We start from the raw sequence: 25970 nt of genomic DNA, 5'->3' as shown, positions 1-25970 counted from the left end.
CCTGAGTGGCTCAGTCAGTTAAGCGTTTGACTTCAGCTCAGGTCATGAATTTGCAGTTCATGAGTTCGGATCCCACAGTGGACTCTGTGCTGACAGCTCAGAGCCTAGAGCCTGCTTCGAATTCTGTCTCCCTCACTCTCTGCCCCTCCCTCGCTGGCATTCTGTCTCTCTCTCTCTCTCAAAAATAAACATTAAAAAAAGAGAGAGAGATACAAGTGAAGTCTACTTAATAAAGCCTCCAGGTGTTTGATACAAAAGAGCAGATTTGGCAAGCATGAACCTTCCTCCTCGCTACATACTGTCAGGAGCACATACATGGAACGTAGCAAGAGCAGAGCCATTTTCTGGCCTAAGGAAGGCAGACCTTTGCTCTGGGTGGTACAGTGGAAAGACTGAAGGCACTTGGGTCTTGGCAGCATGCCTGGAGGAGCTGCTACAGCAGCCACGGACTGCCAGCCTCTGGACTCGTTAACACACGAGAAGAATAAACCGAAAGTTGTCGCTCAGTGGTACCTCCTGCTGACACCCGAGAACTCCACGCCTCCTGCCCTTCCTGTTCCCTTAAGAGGCCTCCTTTCCTGTTGTGCTCCGAGAATTCGTTACCTTTAAAAATAAAAGTCAGTTATTTTACGAGCAAAATGGATTTACTTGAAAATGGTAGACGGTTGCAATTCGGGACATGCAAGCTACTATAAAACCATAGGCAAGTCAGGAGAACAAAGGAGAGGACGGCTCTTTTACAGAGGAAAGGGGGAATTGGGAGGAGCTGTTATAAACAAAATTCCTTTAGCTACACTGGGTGTTTCAAGTGTAATGGCTTTTCATTGGCTGAGCTGTGACCGTCTCCTGGGCTGGGCTGTTCCCTGGGCGGGGATTAGTAGAGTAGGCTTCTTCCCTATTAGGAATGCCAGGTATGGCTCTTTCTTTTGGTTCTGCAAAGGTGCGAGGTGTGAGGTGTGGTATGTGTGAGCTCCCCCTTCTGGCCTCCCAACTCCCATTTTAAATGAGGTTTTCTTTCTTCAGTTTCACAAATTCCAAGCAAGCACAGCCACATACTAATCAACATGCTATTTCCACCCCTCTTTATTTTCACAGAACTTCTCCTCACCACTCCCCAACCAAACAAAAGTCCCACAACATGAGTTTTTATTCAGTTAGAGTCAGCAAGGCTTTCCTTTTCATGGAAAAGAGAAGTCTAGAGCTTACAGTGACATAAGGTCCAATAGTGAGGGTAACAAAATCTAAAGAAGGCGCTTCAGGGGACCCAGAAATCCACTGCACAATGTCCACTCAAATACCAATAATTTCTTTTTTCTCTAAATCTGAATTTTCCCAAGGGTAAACTAGTCTTATATTGTATTCTCCTATTTAAATCTAGACATAGTTTAAATAACCTTCTGTAGATTAAGCATGAAATCATAGCCCAATTTCAGGAATGTTAAGGGGCACCTGATTGGCTCAGTCAGAAAAGCACGTGACTCTTGGTCTTGGGGTTATGAGTTTGAACTCCATGTTGAGTACAGAGATTACTCTACAAAAAAAAAAAAAAAAAAAAAACGAAATCAAGAATGCTCTTAAAAAATATACCGAGGGGTGCCTGGGTGGCTCAGTCGGTTCAGCATCTGACTTCAGCTCAGGTCATGTTCTCAGTTTGTGAGTTCAAGCCCCAAGTGTGCTGACAGCTCAGAGCCTGGAGCCTGCTTTGGATTCTGTGTGTCCCTCTGCCCTTCCCCCACTTGCACATGCGCGCGCTCTCTCTCTCTCTCTCTCTCTCTCTCTCGCAAAAATAAACATTGAAAGTACATCAAGAACCAAAAACAGTAATGCTGAACATTGCTTGTTTTCAGTAGCCAGATTTAAATATTTTTGGAACATCTATAACTCAAAACCAATTAATGGCAGTTATTTATTACATACAACTCATTTTATTCTCAAGATAACCCTAGTAGGGGCCCCTGGGTGGCTCAGTCGGTTAAGCGGCCGACTTCGGCTCAGGTCATGATCTCGCGGTCCGTGAGTTCGAGCCCCGCGTCGGGCTCTGTGCTGACAGCTCAGAGCCTGGAGCCTGTTTCAGATTCTGTGTCTCCCTCTCTCTGAGCCTCCCCCGTTCATGCTGTGTCTCTGTCTCAAAAATAAATAAACGTTAAAAAAAAAAAAGTTTTAAAGATAACCCTAGTAAATATCGTCATTATTCTTTTGAGGAGGATGGGGAAAGCAGGCTCAGAATCAGGTCGTACACCCATTATGTGGCAGAGAAGGCATCAAACTCAAGACTATCTAATTCTGATCTATTTTCTTAACTTTCAGGACACACTGCCTCTTGCTCAACATATAGAACACTCATCCCAGCTGAAGACTTAGTCTTCAATATCTAAGAATTGGGGGGGGGGGGGGTGGCATTTGCATACAAATCTTTCCACATGGGTTATATCCCAAGTTTTATTCTCCAGCATGAAGCCTCTGGTGTCGAACAAGTGCTGAGCTGTGCCTGAAGGATTTCCCACATCCAACACACTCATAAGGTTTTTCTCCAGTATGGATTCTGTAATGTTCACTAAGGTGTGCTTGCTTGCGGAAAGTTTTTTCACACTCACTACACTTATAAAGTTTCTCTCCAGTGTGAGTTCTCTCATGTTCAACGAGGGAAGAGTTCTGAGTGAAGGCTTTGCCACATTCAGTACATGTGTAGGGCTTCTCTCCTGAATGAATTCTCTGATGCTGCATGAGGCATGCACTCTGATTAAAGGCTTTCCCACATTCATTACACTTATAAGGTTTAACTCCAGAGTGACTTCTCTGATGACGAGTAAGGCAAATGCTCTGACTGAAGGCTTTGCCACATTCAGTGCATTTATAAGGTTTCTCTCCAGTATGAACGCGCAGATGTTTGATAAGGGAAGGGCTCTGACAAAAAGCTTTGCCACATTCAGTGCATTTATAGGGTTTCTCTCCAGTATGAATTCTCAGATGCTGAACAAGGATTGCTTTTGTTTGAAAGGCTTTCTCACATTCATTACATTTATAAGGTTTCTCTCCTGTGTGAATTCTCAAATGTTGAGTAAGATTTGACTGTTTACGGAAACAAGTTCCACATTCACTACATACATAGGGCTTCTCTCCCGTGTGAATCCTCTGGTGCTGAGTAAGAGACGACCTCTGAGTAAAGAATTTCCCACATTCACTACACCTTGAAGGCTTCTTCTGCATGTTAAGTTTCTGATGGTTCATTTGCAGTGAAATTTGGCGGGCATTCGTGCTGCTTGTAACGCACTCAAGGAACGTCTGTCCAATAGGTGCAGTTTACGGGAAACTGTCTCTCAAGTTCGTGATACTTACAAGGTACTTTCTCAAAGATGACTATGGTTACAGTAACACTGTCCTGGGAATGTTCTGTGTGTATGTGTGCATGTACTGTACTCTCAGGCATTCCTGCAGGATGCCCCTCCTCTTCCTTGTCCGGCATGTATCGTCACCTTCTCCAATTGTAAACCCCTGATGACCAGGTTCCCTGACCCTCGACATCCTCGTCATCTTCCACAAGTCACTTAACACTGTTTGTTACATCAGGCTTGGTCTTCTTGCCTGAAAAAAAAAATCATGAAGGAAGATGTCCTCTGTGCAGAACAAGGGACCTGCATTGTAGAATCTTGATTTTATCCTCTTCTCAATAATATATACAGATCACAATAACCTGGGGAGAAGATCAGATAATAGAGAGAAGAGATTAAGTAGTGACATATCTTGGGAAATCTATACAATTCCCTATTGTGATTGATTCTGAAACACTCAAGTACTAAAAATTAATCCAGGTAATTTAGGATGATCCAGAGTGATAAATAGTAGAATGTGAAAAGGATAAGTATTCTAATCTTGGGTAAACCGTTAGAGAAAAGTACTACCTACCTATAGTCTCTACTCCTCAAAAAACAGATGAAAAGTAATTCCATTTCCTTAGGATACCTATAAGCAATGTCTTGCTCGTGCTGCTTGAGAAAAGTACAAGTTTACATCATTGTCTAGTGACAATTAGAGTTTCTCTTTTAAGATTTCAAAGGTATTCCAGGCTGTTACTTTTACCGGGTCCATCACCCCAATCCTTCCTATTCACTCACCTTGATAGGTGTCTCTTTGGACCTCTCTCTCCAAAACTCAGCATCTGTAGCTCTCCCCTGTGTCTAACTGGAAGATCTTTAGGTTTAAAAACTAGAGCCTTGCTTACTGAAAGCAAGTAAGATATCATTGTTTTGTTTAGAGAAAAATTAGGATAGCGGTGGTCCTTGGGGAAGAGATTCCCATTGGACAGTAACTTGACTATACCATCATGGTCCAGAACCCAGCCTCACCTGTGACGCTTTAAAGTGCTTCAGAATGTGATGTATACTAATCAAATTCACAAGATGATACAGAAAACAGAAAGTCACTTTGCTGATCTATAATGAGAAATTGATATGCTGTATGTCCAGCTAGTTGACACATTCTCTCCACTACAGAAAAACTGCATGGGAACCAAATCATCGTCATCAGGACACTCCTTAGAACTGGAGAAAGAGAAGTATTTAGATGATCTTAATGGCATCAGACTTTGAAATCCTGATGCTCTGAATAAGGGCACAGAATCTGAGAACAGATATTCATGTGCCACACATTAGCAACCTCCTCCCTGGATGGTGCTGAAGACACTGACACATTCTTCTTCTCTGAGGCCGCTTTTTATTTCAATTTTTAAATATAAGTTACATATGAATAAATCCTCGCTTTAAAATACTCAAATAATATAAAAGTATGTAGGATAAATTAGTCATTTTTTATCACCGCCCACCCTACCCAAACAAACCCAATCCCTTCCCAGAGATTATCAAGTTTGGAGTAGATTCATTCAGTCTTTTTTCTATATATTTTTATACACATACCATTTGCTTCTTTCTGCATAAATAAAATTGTTCTATAGGTTCTGCTGCTCTGCTATTTGCTTTTATTTATTCATTTTTTTCCCAGTAAAGAATGTGTCTTCAGGATCATTTTTTCTTGGTCCATACAGATCTACTGGGGCTGAGAGTTGGGACACACTGGGATCTCTGCACAAATTGTATAAAATCAGAGACTGATCTGATTGGGCATTACTGTACCACACTGGTGGTTAAATATATTGAATATTTTTCCTGACTGTATCATCTTTATCTTATGTATAAACTTCCAGTATAGATATGCTGTATACAAAAATTAACCCCAGGGGCGCCTGGGTGGCTCAGTCGGTTAAGCGTCCGACTTCAGCTCAGGTCATGTTCTCGCGGTCCATGACTTCGAGCCCCGCATTGGGCTCTGGGCTGATGGCTCAGAGCCTGGAGCCTGCTTCCGATTCTGTGTCTCCCTCTCTCTCTGCCCCTCCCCCGTTCATGCTCTGTCTCTCTCTGTCTCAAAAATAAATAAAACGTTAAAAAAAAAATTTTTTTTAAAAAGAAAAAACTAACCCCATATGGTTTCAATAGTGAAACATAACACCCAAACTCTAACCACACTTTTCTTTCCTTTATTTTTATTGTCTCAAAAAGTTTTGTTTCGTTTTGTTTATTACAGATACAAACAATGTATGCTCCTTCTAAAACAGTCCACAAAGGAAACTACTTGAAATCCCACCACCTAGTGAAAACACAGTTGGTTTTTTGATGACCTTTCTTCTAGGCATATGCATGTGTACATATATTATGCATACGTATTAAACTACACTGAATCCTTCAGACCATAGTCACAATCTATTCATAGAGTTCCCATAACCTACGAATCCAGTTCAGACAGTGCTTTTCTTACTGAATTTAACAGATCCCAGGCTCCATCTTGCCTTCTGATGCACAAGAACAGAAGTTGCTATTACTTAGACTCTTGTGCCAAACGGAGCCGGGAGCCCATTCATATTCCCTGAGGAGACACTTAAATCACCTTTGTGATGGGTCTTCCAGTAATATACTGCCAGTTTTCTCACTGCTACACCATTAAGGCATTATACCAAGCAGTTCAGTGAAGCTGCCAGATGTTCTATCAGATAACTGCAGAAGGGGTAGCTACTCTTGCTACAGTTTAAGTACATGTGATATACAATTAGTACATTCTCTGATCTGTCCTGTAACCAGTTACTTCATTGCCTGCTTCCATAATGGGCCGCACTCACTCTGATTTGAATAAGGTGGGCCCATTTCAGGGTGGTTCTGTGTTTTCAGTCTGCAGCGTTTAGGTGTGGTGGTCACTGGTGGGTCCCACTGTGGGTCTGCCACCACTTCCAATGAGCACCCCCGTAACAACCCATCGTGGGCTCTTGAGTTAGATTTCACTTACCCAGAGATAAGCTGTTAGGAACACAAGCGACACTGGTTTGTCTCCTGGAACCTTCTCTTGAGGGAGGGCAGAAATCTAAGGCATGGAGGAAGGAGAAAAAAAGCACTCAGAAATTGTCAGCTGCTGGATTCAGAGGAACTCAGGAATAGCCCATCCCTAACCAAATAACTATTTTAAGTCTGAATGAAGAATATCATTATTCTCCTGAAAAGAGTATTACCAATGACAAAAATCAGTAAGTGGGTAGTCTTCTGAGAGACCTGACAGTGCACAAAGAAAGGGGGCAGGTGCTCCTAAGGACTATCCTGGGGTAAACATTCCTCCACAGGAGATAAGGTTGGAACCGAAGCCCCCCCCCCCCCACCTCTCCGCCCCCAGCCCAAACCTACTGGAAAAGCCATTGACTTCAAAAGCCAAAAACTGGGGCTACAGTAGAGGACATTACAACAAACACTGGCCTGATTCTCGTCTGGGCTCTGCCACTAACTTGTTCAATGACCTGAAGCTAGTCACTTGGTTTCATCTGTGATTTGTTTTCGTATCTGAAATGAAAGTGGAAAACTAGTACAAACATTCAGTGATCCTTTGATTCTAAAAACAGATGGGAAAAGAGCAAAAACCTCAGGTCCAGTCCGTCTGTGGTTGAGGCTGCTTATTGAATTCATTTACTTGGAAAATACTGATTGAGCAGTCACTATGCATCAAACAGTGAGATCAGCTCTTCTTGAGAAGAGGCTGAGTCAACAGCAAGGAAACTCCCCTACAGTTATCTTCCCACAATCCAAAGTTAAGACTGCATCTCTGTAAAGCAGAAACTCCAAGAAAGGACAGGGGAAGTCTTTTAGGGGAGTCTTATAGAAGATGTTCAGGACCCCTCTTCAGAGGAAAGGTTTTAAGAACTCCCTCTGAATGGAAAGGAAAGAACACTCTAGCAAAAGACGCGGATCTGGTTACCAGTCTAATCGGTCCCAATCCACAAACACCTTCTATTTGACACTGAACAAATGAATTCAAACTGCTGTTCAACTTTAATACTCAGCTAAAATGTGAACTGAACACTCTTCGTTGGTGAAAAATTTTTGACGTGCAATGCCCTTTCTCTAGATTCCCAAAGGATTTCACATGGCCCTATTGTGGCACTTTCCACTGGTTTGATGCTCTGATAAAATGTCTTCCTCCACTAAACTTGAAGTATGCCATTGGCTCCTCTGGGTTTGAATCCCTGTTCTACCATTTATGAGACAAGTGATCTTGGGTAAATTACTTAACCTTTCTGAGATCTGTTTTCAAAGGTTACATGGCTGGCGTTGACAATAACTACTTCAAAGGGTTGTGATGATGCATGAATTAGTCAATACATGGAAGTATTCAGGAAAATGCCTTCAACAAATAGGACCTGCTGCTAAACGTGTCTTCATATAGAACCTATTTTGTTGCTATTAGAGAATAAAAACTTAAAGGAAATTGCAAACTCTCACCTATACTCATTCAACCCACGCAACTCTGCCAACTGGAAAAGCAAGGAATAGCATTCGCTTCTGGAAACCAGAAAAGCGACGCACCCAGAAGTTCGCTTCCTCCCTCAAGTACATACAAATGGAACCCGGGTCTCCCGACTCCCAGACCAGGGCTCTCGAACAGCCTTCTCCTTTCCCTCTTCAGGGCAAGCCGGCCCCCGCTGGCGGCGCCCGACCCCCGCTCCAAAGGTTCCCGCGCGCCGGGAAGGAAGAGGCGCTGCGGGGGGCCGGCCCCGGCTCTGAGGGTGGCGCCGCGACGAGATCACCGCAGCCCGGCACGGCCGACTCAACTCCCCGGGTGCTGTCCGCGGCACGGCCCGTCGCACGTCCCGACACTCGGCGTCGGGACGCTCCCAGGCAGCCTGGACGCCGCCCGGGCCGCGCCGGGCGGGCGTGACGTCAGCAGCCCGCGCCGGTCGGAACGACTGCGGTCTCCTCTCTAGGAAGGCGGGAGCGGCTCTCTCTCGCTGCTTCCTCCCCGGCTCAGAGCCAGGCTTCAGCCCGACTCGGGAGCCGCCGCTGCGGAAACAGCCCGCAAACCCACCGCACCAGGCTCCCTCCCACTGTAAGGACACCAAAAGGGTGAGAGGCTGGTGGCCGGCCAACGAGGCGCTCTTATTACTCATTCTGCAACCTGGCCATATTTATCTTCCTAAAAACTCTTCCACGTCACTGCCTTTTGGGTCTTCCCAAGGGTTTCACAAAGCGGGCGTAAGCCTTCCTTACATTCTCACCTGCCAGAAAATTGGCCTCCTCACAGGAGCCCCAAACAACACTTTGTTCAACAGTTGGCCGAAAGAATAGGTCTGTTTTCAGCTTAAGTCCCGGATTCTCAGCGTGCAAACTTGGGCAAGTTACTTTATTTACCTCTCTGTCCCTGTTTCCTGACTTCTAAAATTGAATAGTGGTACCAAATTTCATAAGGTTATCATGAATATTAAATGGAGTCAGTATGTGTTACTACTAAGACCTCCTGGCACTTCAGAAGAGTTCGATAAATGTGCATCCCATCGTGCTCCGCAAATCCCAGCAGCCCTCTGTTCAGCATTGGCTTCAAGGGGCCTTCCCAGCCCTCAAGGCAAGGCCCCCGTCCCCCCCCGCTGCAAAACTTCAGGTCTTGCCTAGGACTCCTTCAGGAAGTACTTGCACATCCAGGCACCTCTTGACAGTGTATTCCCGGGATGAAGGGCAGCAGGGCACCTAATCCGCTTTCAGGCGGGGTAATAGGGCACGTGATCCACTTCCAGGCGTTTGATCTGCAAGCCCTGGAAAATAGGGCTGTCTGCTCACCATATCCCTAGTGGCTAATTCATAGGGGGTTAAACACTTGAAAAAAATGAATGAGATGCAGCAGAGAAGTTATCTGCTCAAACTTCCAGCCTGGCTGTTTCACCAAAATGAAGTCCCCTCAGGAGGCTGAAATTAGGAGTGGAGATGCCCCGTACTAAGGTCATCGCTAACCATGTACAGCTAAAAAAGAACCCTTTGTAGAACTGTCAGGTGACATGCCAGGGAACAATAATGTTGGGCTCCCCTTACTTTTTACCAAGTGTCACATTCTCAGCACATGTTTGAAATCAGGTAGCAAGTTCTTCCCCTGCAAGCCCTAACATCCCACAGGCCAAAGAGCCTAGGCCAAACCATTTTTCCTTAACTTTTAGGCTTCAAAGAATCTAACTCAGCAGGCTCTGCTCTGTGGCAACTAACTAGAGTGGGGTACCCTAGGCAGAGCAATTTACTGGAAATATGAATCTGGAGCTTAACATAATTTGGGCTGAGCTTCTTCAAAGAGGTAGAAAATGGAAGGGGGTGAGGGAGGAAGTGGACACCAAAACCATTCCACAAAACTAAAATGACCTTAGTCCTGTGGTGGCCAGTAGCTGAAGGAGAGTGAAACCGAAGCCACCTGAGGTCAAAGCTACACTTCTGCATTATGTACGAATAAAGGCAAAATCAAAATGCAAAACCATTTTATTTCTCACACTCACACACAGGAAGGTCTGAGGGCAAAAAAGCTTTTTCATCTAAAAGGAGCTCCCAGGGGCACCCAGCTGTCTCAGTCAGTAGGGCATGTGACTCTTGATCTTGTGATCTTGGGATTGAACCACAATCTCTATACCATCTTGGGTATAGAGATTACTTAAAAAATAAAATCTTAAGGGACACCTAGGTGGCTCAGTCAGTGGAGCATCTGACTTCAGCTCAGGTCATGATCTCACGGTTTGTGGGTTCAAGCCCTACATTAGACTGTGTGCTGGCAGTGCAGAGTCAGCTTGGGATCCTTTCTGTGTCCCTCTCCTTTGCTGCCCCTCCCCCACTTGTGCCGTCTTTCAAAATAAAAAAAATTAACATTAAAAATAAATATAATCTCAAAACAATCTCCTCCCATCCTCACAAGCAGGGCAAGAGTGGAGCCCTAAGTGGTCAACTCTATAATAAACAACTAAAGGGGCATCATGGAACAGAAGTATGACCAATAAAGAGAAATCTGAAGGAAAAGCAAGAAAAGATACAGGAATTTAAATTTCACATGACACTTACTAGCGGTGTGACCTTGGGCAAGTCCAACCACCTGTTGTCTCTATTAGTTTTGAGGATCTGATGTGGCCTCATGCCATGTCCTTCTGAAATCACATACTAAATTTCAGCACACTGAGAATAAGCAACATATTCCAGCTCTTTATCATCCCCAGCCAAGGAAAGCCATGAGCTCAGGAAGCGCTTCCATGGTTGGGATTGCTACTAAGCTCAATCGCTCTCCTGCCAGGCCAGCATCACTATTCAGCTCCTGCTTATTTCAGGGATATTCCAGCTGAAGTGGTTGTGCTTCTACAGCTGCATTTGTCTCTCCCAGTTGACCCTGACATCAATATGACGTCTGAAAATACTCGGTTTTTCAGAGTAAATGATGGGACATTTAAATGGCTAATTTATAACAAGTGGAGTTTTGGGGGGTTTTTTGCTACAAAAGGTTACTTTCTCTTAAGAGACCCTCTGCTTAATACAACCACACCATCTGTATCTTGGGAAAAGGTTTGGAGTTCTCGCACCTGGCAAATACTTCATGGACACGCTCCTATACTTACCACACCTCCTTTCTGCTGGTAACTGTGGACTTAAGTTATAGCCTGGCAGGGAGGCATGGAGAAATGCCTGACTCAACATTTTAGTGTAGCTCAACAAATATTTACTGAACACACTCTAAATTCCAGGGACCATGGATACAAACCTGAATAAAGATCACATGGCCCCAGCTTTGACAGAGCTGATAGTTCAGTGGGAAAAGATCTGTAAACAAGCCATTACAATGTAACATGATAAACAAAATGAAGATATAAAATACAAAAATAAAAAATATGTGAGGCCAGACACAGCTTCAAAGGAGATGTTGCATGAGCACGTTCACAAGTGACAGAGGGGAGCTTCCCAGGCAAGCAGAAGGAAGGATATTGAGGCAATAAAAACAGGATGTGCAAAAGGTGCCAAAGTTGAGTCCAGCAGTGATGGGGAATCACGGAATTTGCACAATGGAACAGCATGCAATGCAGGGAATGGCACCTGAGAATGATGATGTAGGCATGGGCCAACATAGGAGCCTTATATGCCTTTTAAGGGGCTAGAATATTCTGAGGTAACAGCAGCACTGCTAGTTGTGTCTTTCAAAGACCATCAAGAAGAAATGTGAAAGACGGCCTAGTGGGGTAACTGGAAGACTGATTGGGAAAATAGGAAAATGGTCTAGGAAATAAACTGGGGAGTGGACTAAAGCAGTAGCAATGGAAATGGCTTTGAGATTTAGGAGATGTAAGCAGGATACAGTGGCTGCTTGGATACGAAGACTGAGTACAAGATTGACAGAGGGGGCATTTCCAGGATTTGGGGCCAAGCTAGAGTAAGTAGGCACATGGTTGGCCAGCGAATGAGAGAATTTTGCCAGGAGCAAATATTTGCAAGTGTGAGAATATGGGATAAGGAGAGTGGAAAGATGACAAGATCCATTCCTTCCTGTTTTCCCAGGAAGTGAAAATGGTACCCAAAAATGGTACCATTTTAAAAAAGAGTTGTGTCTATTCTATTCTTAAAAAGCTTTCGAACAAAAAGTTGGAGATGTCTCAACCTTAGATTTCCCATTTCTTCCTTAAGAAAACTCTCCCAATTCTCTCTAATCTCAACTCAAGACTCTAAAGATAGTAGTGTATAAATATTCTAAACACCTACATAGCCCAGGAAGTTGCTAAAGTTTCTGGTGGGCAAAGTTTGATTAAAATATATTAATTCAACAAATATTTATTACATATTTAGTATGTGCCAGCAATGAATTCTGTAGCGTTATTTTCACTTAGTACAAATACATCAATATTTCCTTTCAATAATATAACTTTTCATGAACATGAAGTTTTAACAGGGTTTTTTTGTCCATAAAGCATTGATTTACTCAATTATTAGTTGCCCTGTGACAGGTTTTGAAAATATACCCTTCACAGCTAGAGAGGAAGAGAGTGATATTTCTGCCACGTTCCTATTCATGGTAATTAATAGCTCAAACCACTACTTACAAGACAGTTGCTCTGGAAAAAAATTAATACTGAGTTCTAAGTAACCAACCATTCCAGAATCAACTGACTTCGTTTTTAACAGTCATTATTTTTAAAACTGTATGAACTTCAGAGCATAGAAACTCTTCCAAATACCAGACAACGGCTATCCTCACCTCATCTCTCAGAGCTCAAGGTCTGGGTAGCAGTGAAGAACATGAAAGGGAGTAAGGAAATAAAGGAAAAAAAACATGCCTTCTCTCTTAAAAGAATAAAATACCATCATAGTCAGTGGCTAACTATGCTGTCTCAACATTCAAGGATTTGAAAAAGAGGTAATTCTCTCTAGAACACTTTCCAAATTTATCCCATGACAGTGTTTCCCTGATTACACCTAACCTACAGGGAAGGGTAAAATATCCAAGAATAAGATAGTGCCAATAAAAATGGAAACATCTGAAACCTAACTAATCTGTTTATAGCTACCAATGGCATAATTAAATGAAACCTAGCCCTCCCCGCTACAATGACCAACATTCTCTTAAGGACTGGTCCGGCAGCCCTGAATCCAGCCAACCTAAAAGGCTGTCTTTATCACCAATGGTTTCTCCTCCCTAAACACCTATTAACAGTTGTTTGGACGTTGTCCCTCAGCACCAGCAGCCTAGCACATACTATGTCCCTCCTGGGTAAGTCAGTGTTCCTCTGGGACAAAGTTTGGACATTCCTCTTCCTGTCCCTCTGAGCAGATCTGACTCCCTTTCCAAACTGGCATCGCTCAAGATAAGTTTCTCTTGACCTCCTACTTCCACTTTAGCCCCAAATTGCCTTCCATCTTGAAAGGATCAGGAAAGATCTCCCTCACCCCGAGAAAAGCCTTCTTCACTAACATATCTGTAGACATAAGCCCAGTGCTTGCCACATACCCCCTTATTTGTTGAATGAATGAATAAGGATTCTTTGTTTTCCCTTATTTCCGCCTCTCCTTCATGAGACCACATCTACAGATCGCATGTTGAAAGCAGCCTCAGATACCTGGAGGCTACTTAGCACTACCTCAGAACTCTTGCCACTTTCACACTGAATGTTTGGGAAAGCACCTCAGCCTACTGGCCAGAGAACACAGGTCACAAGCTGGGAAGGTGGGGCAGGAGTGCAGTAAGGGAAACACAAGTGCTAACTTAACAATGGCACCTCAAGGTATGAAAGTCACAAGGAGAAGTGGCAAGCAGCAAAGATTCATCTGAAAAGCAGGGAACTTCCTTTCTACCCTGAATTCCCAGATGCCCAGCTGTAGGCTCTGCATTCTCCAAGCTCCCGCCTCCGTAACTGGAAATACTCTTCTGAGTGTAACAGTCGGTGCTCCCTCCAGGAAATGTACCTGCCCCCCGCCCTGGCCCCAGCCAGATTCCTAGTCACTATTTCTAGAGAAGCTGTCATAACCTGAATGCCAGGGTTATTCACCATTGTGAAGTTTCTGATGTCTGAAAAGGACTGAACTATGTCTGAAGAATTTTCCACATTCAATGCATTCATAAGGCTTCTCACCAGTGTGAATTCTGTAATGTTCACTAAGGTGTGCATACTTGCGGAAAGTTTTCTCGCACTCGCTACATTTATAGAGCTTCTCACCAGTGTGTGTTCTATGATGTTCAGTAAGAGATGAGCTATGAGCAAAGGCTTTCCCACATTCTTTACATTTATAGGGCTTCTCTCCAGTATGAATTCTCATATGCTGAGTGAGGCAGGTATTCTGATTAAAGCCCTTCCCACATTCATTGCACTTATAGGGTTTTTCTCCAGTGTGACTTCTCTGATGCCGAATGAGGCAAATGCTCTGAATGAAGGCTTTACCACATTCACTGCATTTGTAGGGTCTCTCCCCTGTATGAATTCTCTGATGTTTAGTGAGTGGGGTGCTCTGAGTAAACGCTTTGCCACATTCCTTACACTTATAAGGTTTTTCTCCAGTATGAATTCGCTGGTGTTTAATAAGGGATGGGCTCTGACAAAAGGCTTTGCCACATTCCTTACATTTATAGGGTTTCTCTCCAGTATGAATTCTCTGATGCTGAGAGAGGTTTGCCTTTGTTTGAAAAGTTTTCCCACATTCCTCACATTTATGGGGTTTTTCCCCAGTGTGAATTCTCTGGTGTTGTGTAAGATTTGAGTGTTTACGAAAAGAAGAGCCACACTCATTGCATAAATAAGGTTTCTCACCAGTGTGAATCCTCTGATGATGAATGAGGTGTGTGTTCTGATTGAATGCCTTCCCACATCGATTACATTTGTAAGGTTTCTCTCCAGTGTGAATTCGCTGATGTTCAGTGAGATGTGAATGATTGCGGAAGGAATTCCCACATTCATTACATTTATAAGGTTTCTCTCCAGTATGGATTCTCTGATGCTGAGTAAGAAATGACCGACACCGAAATGTTTTCCCACACTGCTCACATCCATATGGTTTTACTCCAGTGTGAATTCTTTGATGTTGAACAAGGAAGGAGCTACGACTAAAGGCTTTCCCACATTCCTCACATGCATAGGGCCTCTCTCCAGTATGAGTCCTCTGATGCTGGGTAAGGGATGAGCTCTGAGTAAAAGCTTTTCCACATTCGTTACATTCCCAAGGCTTTTTCTGTGCAGAGAGGCTTGGACATTTACTCTGGTCTGAAATCTCATTGGTGTGTATGCTACTTGTCTCCCACTGATGTAGGCTCTCTTGTGTAGAAACCCTGAGACGTGTAACAAAGCTTGAAGTCAAAAGTAAGCTTCTCTCAAAATTATATTCTTGGCTAATCATTTCAGGAGATGCTTCCTTGTGGATAAAAGTTATTCCCCCAAAACCTCCTTCTTTGAAAAGACATGGTCCAGGAACCTCTCCAGAAGGGTTTTCCTTCATGCTCTCACATGCATATTTTTCTCCAAATGTAGAATCCTGGTATGCATCGTCTTGTAATCTCTTTGCTACTATCCCTGGTGAATCAATTTCAGAGACATCCTGCTCTGGAACAGACTTGCTCATCAAATCTGAAAGAAGACATCACAGTGAATATCTCTCGTGCAGGCCAGAGGGGAAGCCCCTGAAGTTACAGGGGCCTAATTCTGACGTGACTCAATAATGGCATAGAAGTAAGGGCCAATAAAAGCAAGTAGAGCAAGTAATGCAATTACAAGTGGTGGAAGAGATCTGTGTTAGGGTAAGGTGACCACCATTAATAAGGTACCCCACAGAAGAGGAAGTGAGAGAACCAGAGACAGTAGAAATACAGGGAAAACGATGAAGATCAGGGCGTGGTTTGTATTCAGAGTGGACCATGGGCAAATGGACAAGCGAATGCTGGAAAGGAGACAAAATGAGTACTGGGGAAAGTTGGTCCCAGGAGACGCTCACCCACATCTTCCCCAATTTCCCCCCAGCATCCCTAAAACACAGGGTAATCTTCCTTTCTGAGCTTCAGTCACTTTCTCTTATACAATGCCCAAAGTCCCGCTGTCTGTCCCCCTGGTTTTCCCTTTTGCTCACTCACCTGGACAAACCTCTCTTCCGAGCTCTTGCTCTTCAGCTCCTTGCATATTCAACATCCACAAATCTTCTCTTTGCTTTGATAGGAAAACACTTCAGAGTTGGAAAACTGGGAGCCCTGCTCATAGGGGGAAAAAAGGTGGGGGAGGGGATATCACTGTCCCAGTAAACAGGAAAATGAGAAAGAATGGTTGCCTAGGAACACGATCTACTAACTGACACAAAATGTCTAGCTAGCAGAGGGATTGCATCAGCACAAATTGCAGTGGGCTTCCAGCCTTCCAGCTTCACAAATTCCATTGGTCAGCTGTATAAAAAGTGACCGCCAGACTGACACATTAGCAAACACTCAAGCGCTGGATGAATAAATCAGAATGATACCTATGAAGCGGATGGAAGTATTCACGTTAATTAATGCCCTGTCTTTATATACAACAATCCATATAAAAAGTCAATATAATCAAAAGTTGCACAGGGAAATGGCCTCACAGTAAAGCTGATGCTTTAAAGTCTGATCCACTCATCTCCACTATATGCTATGGAGCTGGACAGCAGTGAGGGAACTCTATTTGTACAACTTGAAAGTATACTGATTGCCCTTTCTTCTAGAGGTCAGATCAACTAAACAGTTTCTCTTCAGGCACAGCTCAACATGAAGAGTGTAGGCTGCAGTTTAAAAGGGAAAAAAATTCATTTAAACTGTGAAATAATTTTTCACTTACAAAAAAATTGCAAAAATAGTACAGAGTTTCTCATGTTCATAATATTTAATCACAACTGTTCATCCAAAAATGTCTCTCCATATAACCCTGAAATGAAAAGAAGAATCTGAAGCATTATTTCAAGGAAAAAGGAAGACAGAGAGAGGATTTTACCATAACCGAGTGCTCAAAACACATGTATGCATGGCACAAGTCTACTGAAATACATAAGGCTGGTAGTGTGGTATTCTCATCCAAAGCCTGTGGCTCTGTGCTAAATTTTAAAGGTTTAAGAGGATTCTATCTGGGATTTCCTGATCCTATTCTGTAAGAGGGGCATAGAAAGAACCCACAACACAATCCTATAGAGAACCATGAAGTAGAGTGGGGTTTCAGTACAATCAGAGTTAAACAGTGAAGAAAAAGTCAGACGTGCCCCGACCTGCCCAGAACTTACATTACAGCTGGACAAAGACATTAAAGTGTAGTTACAATTATGGGAATTACAAAAGTAGAAATATGAGATGCTGGAATGTAGAGCAGAGGGGCCCTGATGTAGTCTGGGAAAGAAAGCCTCGCTGAAAAAGAGATAAAAAGGAATGAGACAGGTAAGGACAGAAGAGAATATACCAGAGATATGAAACGATACACAAAAGGAATCCTGCTCAGTACTTTGGAAAAATGAAAAAGAGATCCAGTAAGACAAATTATTAAGCACAAAAATAAGACATGAAGCCTGAGGCAAGAAAAAGCCAGATCAAATCCAACCCTGAAAAACAGTTTAAGGAATTTACCTGAAAGTGAGTAGAAAGCCACAAAAGGAATATGAAAAGGTTTGGGGGCAAAAAGTAACATGAGTAGATCTACTGTTTAAACAAAAAACATATCCTGGGGCACCTGGGTGGCTCAGACAGTTAAGTGTCTGACTTAACTTTTGTTAAGGCCACCCAGGCACCCCAGTGTTTACTTATTTTTGAGAGAGAAAGAGAGAGTGCAAGTGGGGAATGGGCAGAGAGGAGGGAGACGCAGAGTCCGAAGCAGGCTCCAGGCTCTGTCTGTCAGCACAGAGCCTAATGCGGAGCTCGACACTTAAGTAGAAATATGCTCTATCTCTCTCAAAACATAAACATTAAGTTTTTTTTTTTTAATTTTTTGTTAACGTTTATTTATTTTTGAGACAGAGAGAGACAAAGCAGGAACAGGGGAGGGGCAGAGAGAGAGGGAGACACAGAATCCGAAACAGGCTCCAGGCTCCGAGCTGTCAGCACGGAGCCCGACGCGGGGCTCGAACTCACGGACCGTGAGATCATGACCTGAGCCGAAGTCGGACGCTTAACCGACCAAGCCACCCAGGCGCCTCTAAAATTTTTTTTTAATAAATAAACGTTTAAACACACACACACACACACACACACCCTTCTGCCCATAGCACAGAGGAAAATTGTGTATGAACGGGTGGAAGGTGGAGAGGCAAGACGAAGGCTGGAAGCTTCCATGGGAGGTTGTTTCAGCGGTCCAGTAAAGAGACTGGACCAACTAAGAGATAAAATCCACAGGACTGGATGAATATTTAGGAGAGGTGTAAGGGTGAGGGAGAAGTCAAGATAATTTGCCAGTTTAGGGCTTGAGTGATGACAATGACCTTTAGAGAGAATGGGAACACTAGTCTGGAGAGAAAGAAGATACATTTAGTTTTCAAATATCCAAGTAGAAACTAGACTTACATATCTGGAATAGAGAAGTGTCATAAAGAGAGTAATTAACATCCTGGGAGTAACAGGTAAAACCAACAAATGAGTGTGGCTAGGAAAACCTCAACAATGAGTTTATATATTTAAAAGGAAGTTTGGGGTGCCTGGGTGGCTCAGTCGGTTAAGTGTCCGACTTCGGCTCAGGTCATGATCCCATAGTTCGTGAGCTCAAGCCCTGCATCAGGCTCTGTGCTGACAGCTCAGAGCCTGGAGCCTGTCTCAGATTCTGTGTCTCCCTCTCTCTCTGCCCCTCCCCTGCTCACATTCTGTCTCTCTCTCTCTCTCTCTGAAATAAACATTAAAAAATTGTTTTAAATAAAATAAAAATAAAAGGAAGTTTAACTCTGGCTTTTGATTTTAGAGATTCCTAATCCCCAAAGAGAAATAAATAAAAGAATTTAATATATGAGAAAATTGGCATTTCTAGTCATAAAAAAATTGATTACTTCTGAATTATGTTGCAACTGTTGCTTACCTGGAAAAAAACACTTAGTAAGATTCCTACCTCACACCATATACCAAAATAAATCTAAACTGATTAAAGGGTTACATACAAAAAGTGAAACCACAAAATATTAAGAAATGACTGACTTTAGGATTAGAGAAGACTTTTCTAAGCGTTATGCAAAAAAACAAACTACAAAGGACAAAACTTGATAAATCTGGTCACAGAAAAGCAACAATCTCTATATCCAAAATACAAATAAAATCAAAAGAAAAAATCTGGGAGAAGTACTTTTGATTTATACATCAAGGAGTAGATGGACCTAATGGATAAAAGACTTCTTATTAACGAGTAAGGAAAAAAGATGAACTCATAAAAAATATGGGAAGTATAACATAGAGCAAGAATTATAAGAGACAATAAATAAATAAATAAAATACAAAAGGCCAATAAACCTATCAAAACAAAATTCCATCTTGGTGGTAATCAAAGAAATTGAAAAGAATAAAGAATCTATTTTTAGGTCAAATTGGAAATTTTCTTTTTTGTGCTAAAAGTCAAGACTGGCAGGGGCATCTGGGTGCCTCAGTTGGCTAAGCATCCCACTTTGGCTCAGATCGTGATCTCATGGGTCGTGAGTTTGAGCCCCGGGTCGGGTTCTGTGCTGACAGCTCAGGGCCTGAAGCCTGCTTCAGAATCTGTGACTCCCTCTCTCTCTCTGCCCCTCCCCCACTCACGCTCTGTCTCTATGTCTCTCAAAAAATAAAAATAAATGTTAAAAAAAAAAAAAAAAAAAAAAGACTGGCAAAGGTATGGGGAAAGAGCTTCTCATATACCAGCAATGGGAACGTAAACTAGTGCCATTCTCCTAGAGATACTTTGGCAATATACATCAGGTCTTAAAGTTGTAGGCTAAGTTGCGGTTGGAATACAGGATCACCATTTTGTGGGTATAGGAACTCAGATAAGAATATTCACTACCTGGGGCGCCTGGGTGGCTCAGTCAGTTGAGCGTCCGACTTCGGCTCAGGTCAATGATCTTGGAGCTCAGTGAGATTGAGCCCCGCGTCAGGCTCTGTGCTGATAGCTCGGAGCCTGGAGCCTGCTTTAGATTCTGTGTCTCCCTCTCTCTCTGCCCTACCCCACTCGCATTTTGTCTCTGTCTCTCTCACAAATAAATAAACATTTTAATTTTTAAAAAAAATACTAAGTATATACAATGTATCTCAGAAGGTCCTTAAAGTCATCAGTATGCCTATAAAACGCCTATATTCTTCAAATAGTAGAATAGTAATTCTACTAATAGAACTCTCTCAGGGCGCCTCTCCGTGGCTCAGTCTGTTAAGCGTCCCACTTTGGCTCAAGTCATGAACTCGCAGTTTGTGAGTTTGATGCCTGCCTCCAGCTCTGTTCTGACAGCCCAAAGCCTGGAGCCTGCTTCAGATTCTGTGTCTCCTTCTCTGTTCCTCCCCCGCTTGCACTCCTTCTCTTTCTCAAAAATAAACAAAGATTAAAAAAAGAAAAAGAACTTTCTCAGAAAGAAGGAACTTCTCAAAGAAGAAAAAAGCTGTATTCTTTTGTTACCTATAAAAAATAAAGGGGGCGCCTGGGTGGCTCAGTCGGTTGAGCGTCACGCTTCAGCTCAGGTCATGATGTCGAGGTCTGTGGGTTCAAGCCCCACGTCAGGCTCTGTGCTGTCAGTTCAGAGCCTGGAGCCTGCTTCGGATTCTGTGTGTCCCCCTTCTCTGTCTCTGCCCCTCCCCCACTCATGCTCTGTCTCTGTCTCAGAAATAAACATTAAAAAAAAAAAAATACCCTGCAATGTTGTTGGAAAACACAATCTTTCTACTAACGGACACTGATGCTTAGCAAATCATGGTACTTCCACGTGGTGGCAATTATATAGACATTAAAATAATTAAAAATGAAAATATGTGATCATTTGGAAAAATATGCTCTATATAAATGAAAAACATGCAGGATATCAAATTTTAAAGTACATAATACTATCAAGCATATATGTTAAAATGTGCATATGAATAAAGTCAAGAAGGAAAATTAATCATCAATCACTATGGTAATATGGTATATTATGAATGATTTTCCCTTCTACTTCCCAAATTTCCCCTATTATCTACATCTTGCTTTCTTTTTTAAAAACTAACTTAAATCTCTAAGAATATATATCAAATTGTTAACCATGATCATCTCTGAAGAATACGATTATGGTAAACTTTTGTCCTAAGGCCTATCTTTGTGTAATGTTTTAAAGTTTTCCTGTAGGAATAAACAGCTTCAATAATCAGAGAAAAAAGGGAAAAAATATAATCAGCGATAGGCACAGAAATTTAAGTACAAAGATCACACTGTTAATATAATTGTAAAGCAACAGGCAAATAAACATTGATGGCATATCGATATGGTAGATTTTATAACTCTTAAAAGTCCTATTTTCAAAGAATATTCATGAGAAAATATAGTATGTTAAAATAGGAGAATACAAAACCAAAAATCGGAAACACAAGAAACAAACGTTGAAGACAATGTGGAGAAAAAGAAACCCTCGTGCACTGTTGGTGGGAATGGAAACTGGTGCAGCCACTGTGGGAACAGAATGGAGGTTCCTCAGAAAGTTAAAAATAGAACTACTCTATGATCCAGTAATTATACTACTAGGTATTTACCAAAAAAACCACAAAAACACTAATTCAAAGTGATACATGCACCCCTATGTTTATTGCAGCATTATTTACAATAGCCAAAAAATGGAAGCCGCTTAAGTGTCCATCAGTAGATGAATGGATAAAGATGTTGTATATATACACAATGGAATATTACTCAGCCATAAAAAAATAAAATCTTGCCATCTGCAACAACATAGAGCTAGACAGTATGTTAAGTTTAATAAGTCAGAGAAAGACAAATAGCGTATGATTTCACTCATGTGGAATTTAAGAACCAAAACAAACGAGGGACACCTGGGTGGCTCAGTTGGTTGAGCATCCCATTCTTGATTTTGGATCAGGTCATGATCTCACAGTTCGTGGGATCAACCCCACATCGGGCTCTGCACTGACAGTACAGAGCCTGCTTTAGAGTCTCTCTTTCTCTCTCTACCCCTCTCCTTCCCTCCCTCAAAAATAAATAAATAAACATTTTTTTAAAAAATGAGCAAAGAAAAAAGAGAGCGCTAAACCAAGAAACAGACTCTTAACCACAGAGAACAAACTGATGGTTCCCAGAGGGCTGATGGGAGGGGGATGGGTGAAATAGGTGATAGGGATTAAAGAGTACACTTATCAGGATGCCTGGGTGGCTCAGTCAGTTAATTGTCCAACTTTGACTCAGATCATGATCTCATGGTTTGTGGGTTTGAGATCCGCATCAGGCTCTGGGCTGACAGCTCAGAGCCTGGAGCCTGCTTTGGATTCTGTGTCTCTGTCTGTCTGTCTCTCTCTCTCTCTGCCCCTCCCTGACTCATGCTCTCCCACTATCTCAACAATGAATATATTTTTTTAAAAAGGTACACTTATCATGATGAGTACTGAGTAATGTATGGAATTGTTCAATCACTCTATTGTACACCTGAAATAGAATACTCTGTGTTAACAATACCGAAATTAATATTTAAAACTTTTTAAAAAGGGGAACACCTGGGTGGCTTCTTCGGTTAAGCGTCCAACTTCAGTTCAGGTCACGATCTCCCGGTTTGTGAGTTTGAGCCCCGCATCAGGCTCTGTGCTGACAGCTCAGAGCCTGGAGCCTGCTTCAGATTCTGTGTCTCCCTTGTTCTCTGCCACTCCCCCACTTGTGTTCTGTCTCTCAAAACATTTAAAAAAAAATTTTTTTTAACTTTTAAAAAAGGAACAAGAGAAAACTACATAAATTTGATTTTAGAAAAGTTATCTAGGGGTGCCTGGGTGGCTCAGTCGGTTAAGCGTCCGACTTCAGCTCAGGTCACGATCTCGAGGTCTGTGAGTTCGAGCCCTGCGTCGGGCTCTGGGCAGATGGCTCGGAGCCTGGAGCCTGCTTCCGATTCTGTGTCTCCCTCTCTCTCTGCCCCTCCCCCGTTCATGCTCTGTCTTTCTCTGTCTCAAAAATAAATAAAATGTTAAAAAAAAATTTTTTTTTTAATTATCTAAATGCCTGCTTGATTTTGTTGTATTCGCTCTGCTGGTCTCTTAGGTGTCATGAAGTCAAGGGGTTGTTTGTCTTGTTCACTACAAAATTCGTAAATGCTTATTACAGTATCTGGTTCTCAATGGTTACAGAGGAAGATTGATTCTCAGTGGTTATTGTTCTGAAATGGGGTGAGGGCAGAGAAGCAGAATGTGGCAACTTCATAAACTTTTGTGTATGGGAACTGGAGAACCTTTTAGTGAATGAATCTGCAGAGAAATACAGCATATAATTCTCAGGACTCCTGCCTTCGCTCATGAATGAAACTGATAACCTCAATCTAAAACTTCAAAGGTACACCTTTTAACTCTGCTACAGTAATGGCTCAAGGACATATTAACAGCTCTCAAAAACCTGGACCTCACTGACTAATTGGAACCATCAATCTTGATATATAGATGTAATGGTTGTTAATATAAGAGCTACACTCTGGAAGAAAAGACCTTAAAAAGATCATTTTGGGGGGCACCTGGGTGGCTCAGTCGGTTAAGCGTCTGACTTCAGCTCAGGTCATAATCTCACAGTTTGTGGGTTCGGGCCCTGAGTTGGGTTCTGTGCTGACAGCTCAGAGCCTGGAGCCTACTTCAGATTCTCTGTCTCCCTCTCTCTCTGCCCCTCCCCCACTCGTGCTCTGTTTCTCTCTCAAAATTAAATAAACATTTTTTAAAAATTTAAAAAACCCAGAATGCAAAACATTAAAATAAAAAATATGCATGCATATACCAGCACTAAGTAAACATCCAATAAACAGAAACTATTATTAATACACAGATATATACAAAATACAAAGAACAGAAGAAAATCCACCAAAATGTTAACACACTGATCCCTGGGTCATTTAAGGTGTTACTTTCCTTTGTCCTTTATACTCTTCTATATATTTCACTTTCCCTACAACAAGCATGAATTATTTTGACGGTTAGAGAAACAATCACATAAAACAAAAATGACAGTTCTTGCTCACAGGTTTCACAACCAAAAAAAAACCAGAAACAAAAACAACAACATCAAAATGCCAGACCAAATGGGTACGGTATTGGCCTCTTGTCCAGAGAAAAGATTAAAGTGAACTGAATTGGGAATCAGAAACTGCTGTCACAGCCCATGTGAATGGGCCTAAAGGACTAGTTATTTATCTGACAAAACTAACAAAACAGATAATATCCATGAATCCATTCAGCTTTAACATTCTGTGAATCCTTAACTGAGTTAGTTCATATAAAACATTTATAAAGATGTCTTCCACATGGCAGGCATTCCACAGGGGTCAGGCATTATCATGTTTGATACTAAAATCTATGGAGAAGAAAAGACATCTTGGTGTCAACCCTCTGCTCCAAGCGTGGGTCATCTGAACTGTCAGCAGTTCATGTCAAACTGCAAATATTTTCTGTAAAGGGCTAGAAAACTAAATATTTTAGGCTTCATGGGCTATATGGCCGGTCTCTGTCATAGCTATTCAACTTTGCCTTTGTAGCTTAAAAACAGAACTAGACAATATATAAACAAATGAACTCGGCTGTGTTTCAGAAGACTTTTTTTTTTTTTTTTTTTTTTTTTTTACAGAAACAGGTGACAGACCAAATTTGGCCTGTGGGCCATAGTCTACTGACCCCTTGCCTACAAATTCCCCAGAAAGGAATGTACAGGTGTCTCCACCAATGCCTAGTGTAGAATAATCTGACTGTCAATGATTTTAAGACGATAAAAGGATGTGTCTGAATCCAGGTTTTGGGGAAGAGACAGGTATTGTGGTGAAGGGTAAAAAGGAAAGAAACTTTTAATAGCTTAATCCTGTTAAAAGTAATACAGAGCTAGCTCTCTCCTCAAACCCTATAAGCTTTCTCCTCGCTGCCACCTCCTTACCTCTCACTAATTAGCCAGAAAGGATTATGGGCAAGCCAGGTAAGGTTTTTGATGAATTTGAAGCGACAGTTCCCTCAATAAGGCCACACTTAACGGTACTCCTCTCTGAAGCCCTTGGATTTGTCGGTTGGCCAAAAGTAACCTACTCATGCAGGCTGCAGCAGCACAGTCGATCTCTCTTCTGCACCTTGGGTCACTTAGTAGCAATGTGTCCTTAGACAGTCATCTAGTCTTTCCCTATCTCAACATGCTTATTGAGAATACAGATAATACACTGCGGTTTAGGTCAAATAAATTAGCACAACTGCTTCGAACAGTGCCTGATACATGTTAAGTGTTAATAAGTGTAGTTTAAAATATTATCACAAAAATCCGCTCACATCTCTATCTTCCAGCGCTAGACTGGCTGCATCTTCGCAGTCGGCAGGCTCCAACGTCACTCATGCTGTAGCCCCGCCCCTGAGTTCTGGATCATATTCGGCAAGTAACGGAGAGTAAAATTTTGTAGCCAGACACCGATGTTTCCATATGTGCTATCACATACATGCTGTCAACTGACTACTGGAAAATCCAACTTTATAGATCAAGAAACAGCCTCTGTAGCCTCAAAAATTATGACTCAGAGACTCGAGACTAGCCACCTGGTGCGCTTTACACTACCGCCGTTTCCTATTACGACGGTCCCTAAAAATGTTTCTGAGCTGCAAGATTCATGGTGGGGGGGGTGGGAGTAGCTGGTACTCAGCCGGAGAACTCTGAGCCCCGGGACTTCGTTTCCGAACACGGGTCCTAGCTCTTGATCACCTATCTACCCATCACTCAGTCATCACTCATTCGTTCATTCCCTCCACCATGTTCTTAGACTTCTGCTCCGTGCAGGGCCCGGTGCCGAGGCCGCTGGGAGTTCCGGGCCGCACGCGCAGGCAGCAATCTGGGGGGAGATGGGGGTCGGGACAGGCTTTCTACAGAAGCGTCGGCCCGCCGCCCCAGCCGAGGGCGCCCGGAGCCGCTCCTTTCCCCCCCCGAAGGCCCCGCCCGCTCACCGTGAGGTCCGGGGGCTCCCCGCGGGGCGGCAACTACTGTCCCACAGGTGCGCGCCAGCCCAGGGAGCAGGTTTACCCGC

The 25970-nt window shown here is 42.7% G+C and overlaps 2 protein-coding genes across 10 annotated transcripts; both read right to left on the bottom strand.

Moving 5' to 3' along the window:
- Positions 1-241: 241 nt before the first annotated feature.
- ZNF501 (zinc finger protein 501) lies at positions 242-25970 on the bottom strand. 7 transcript variants are annotated; one of them, XM_042929036.1, is made up of 4 exons: positions 7806-8206; positions 6328-6402; positions 2409-3691; positions 242-603 (listed from the first exon to the last, which is right to left on the bottom strand). In XM_042929036.1, exon 3 carries the CDS (start codon positions 3226-3228, stop codon positions 2440-2442), a length of 789 nt encoding a protein of 262 aa, XP_042784970.1. In that variant the 5' UTR covers positions 3229-3691; positions 6328-6402; positions 7806-8206; the 3' UTR covers positions 242-603; positions 2409-2439. The 7 variants fall into 7 exon arrangements, with proteins under 7 accessions (XP_042784970.1, XP_042784973.1, XP_042784969.1 ...); XM_042929039.1 differs by lacking the exons at positions 242-603; positions 7806-8206 and adding an exon at positions 25891-25970 and having other exon boundaries at positions 2109-3691; XM_042929035.1 differs by lacking the exon at positions 242-603 and having other exon boundaries at positions 2109-3691.
- Positions 10152-25875, bottom strand: ZNF502 (zinc finger protein 502). 3 transcript variants are annotated; one of them, XM_042929033.1, is made up of 3 exons: positions 25228-25875; positions 15910-16286; positions 10152-15409 (listed from the first exon to the last, which is right to left on the bottom strand). In XM_042929033.1, the coding sequence occupies exons 2-3, from the start codon at positions 15962-15964 to the stop codon at positions 13836-13838; spliced, it is 1629 nt and encodes a 542-aa protein (XP_042784967.1). In that variant the 5' UTR covers positions 15965-16286; positions 25228-25875; the 3' UTR covers positions 10152-13835. The 3 variants fall into 3 exon arrangements, with proteins under 3 accessions (XP_042784967.1, XP_042784968.1, XP_042784966.1); XM_042929034.1 differs by having other exon boundaries at positions 15910-16023; XM_042929032.1 differs by lacking the exon at positions 25228-25875 and having other exon boundaries at positions 15910-17529.

The sequence above is a fragment of the Panthera leo genome, chromosome A2 (assembly GCF_018350215.1).
Source record: "Panthera leo isolate Ple1 chromosome A2, P.leo_Ple1_pat1.1, whole genome shotgun sequence".
Classification (NCBI taxonomy): Eukaryota; Metazoa; Chordata; class Mammalia; order Carnivora; family Felidae; genus Panthera; species Panthera leo.
This window is presented reverse-complemented; position numbering and strand designations above follow the sequence as displayed.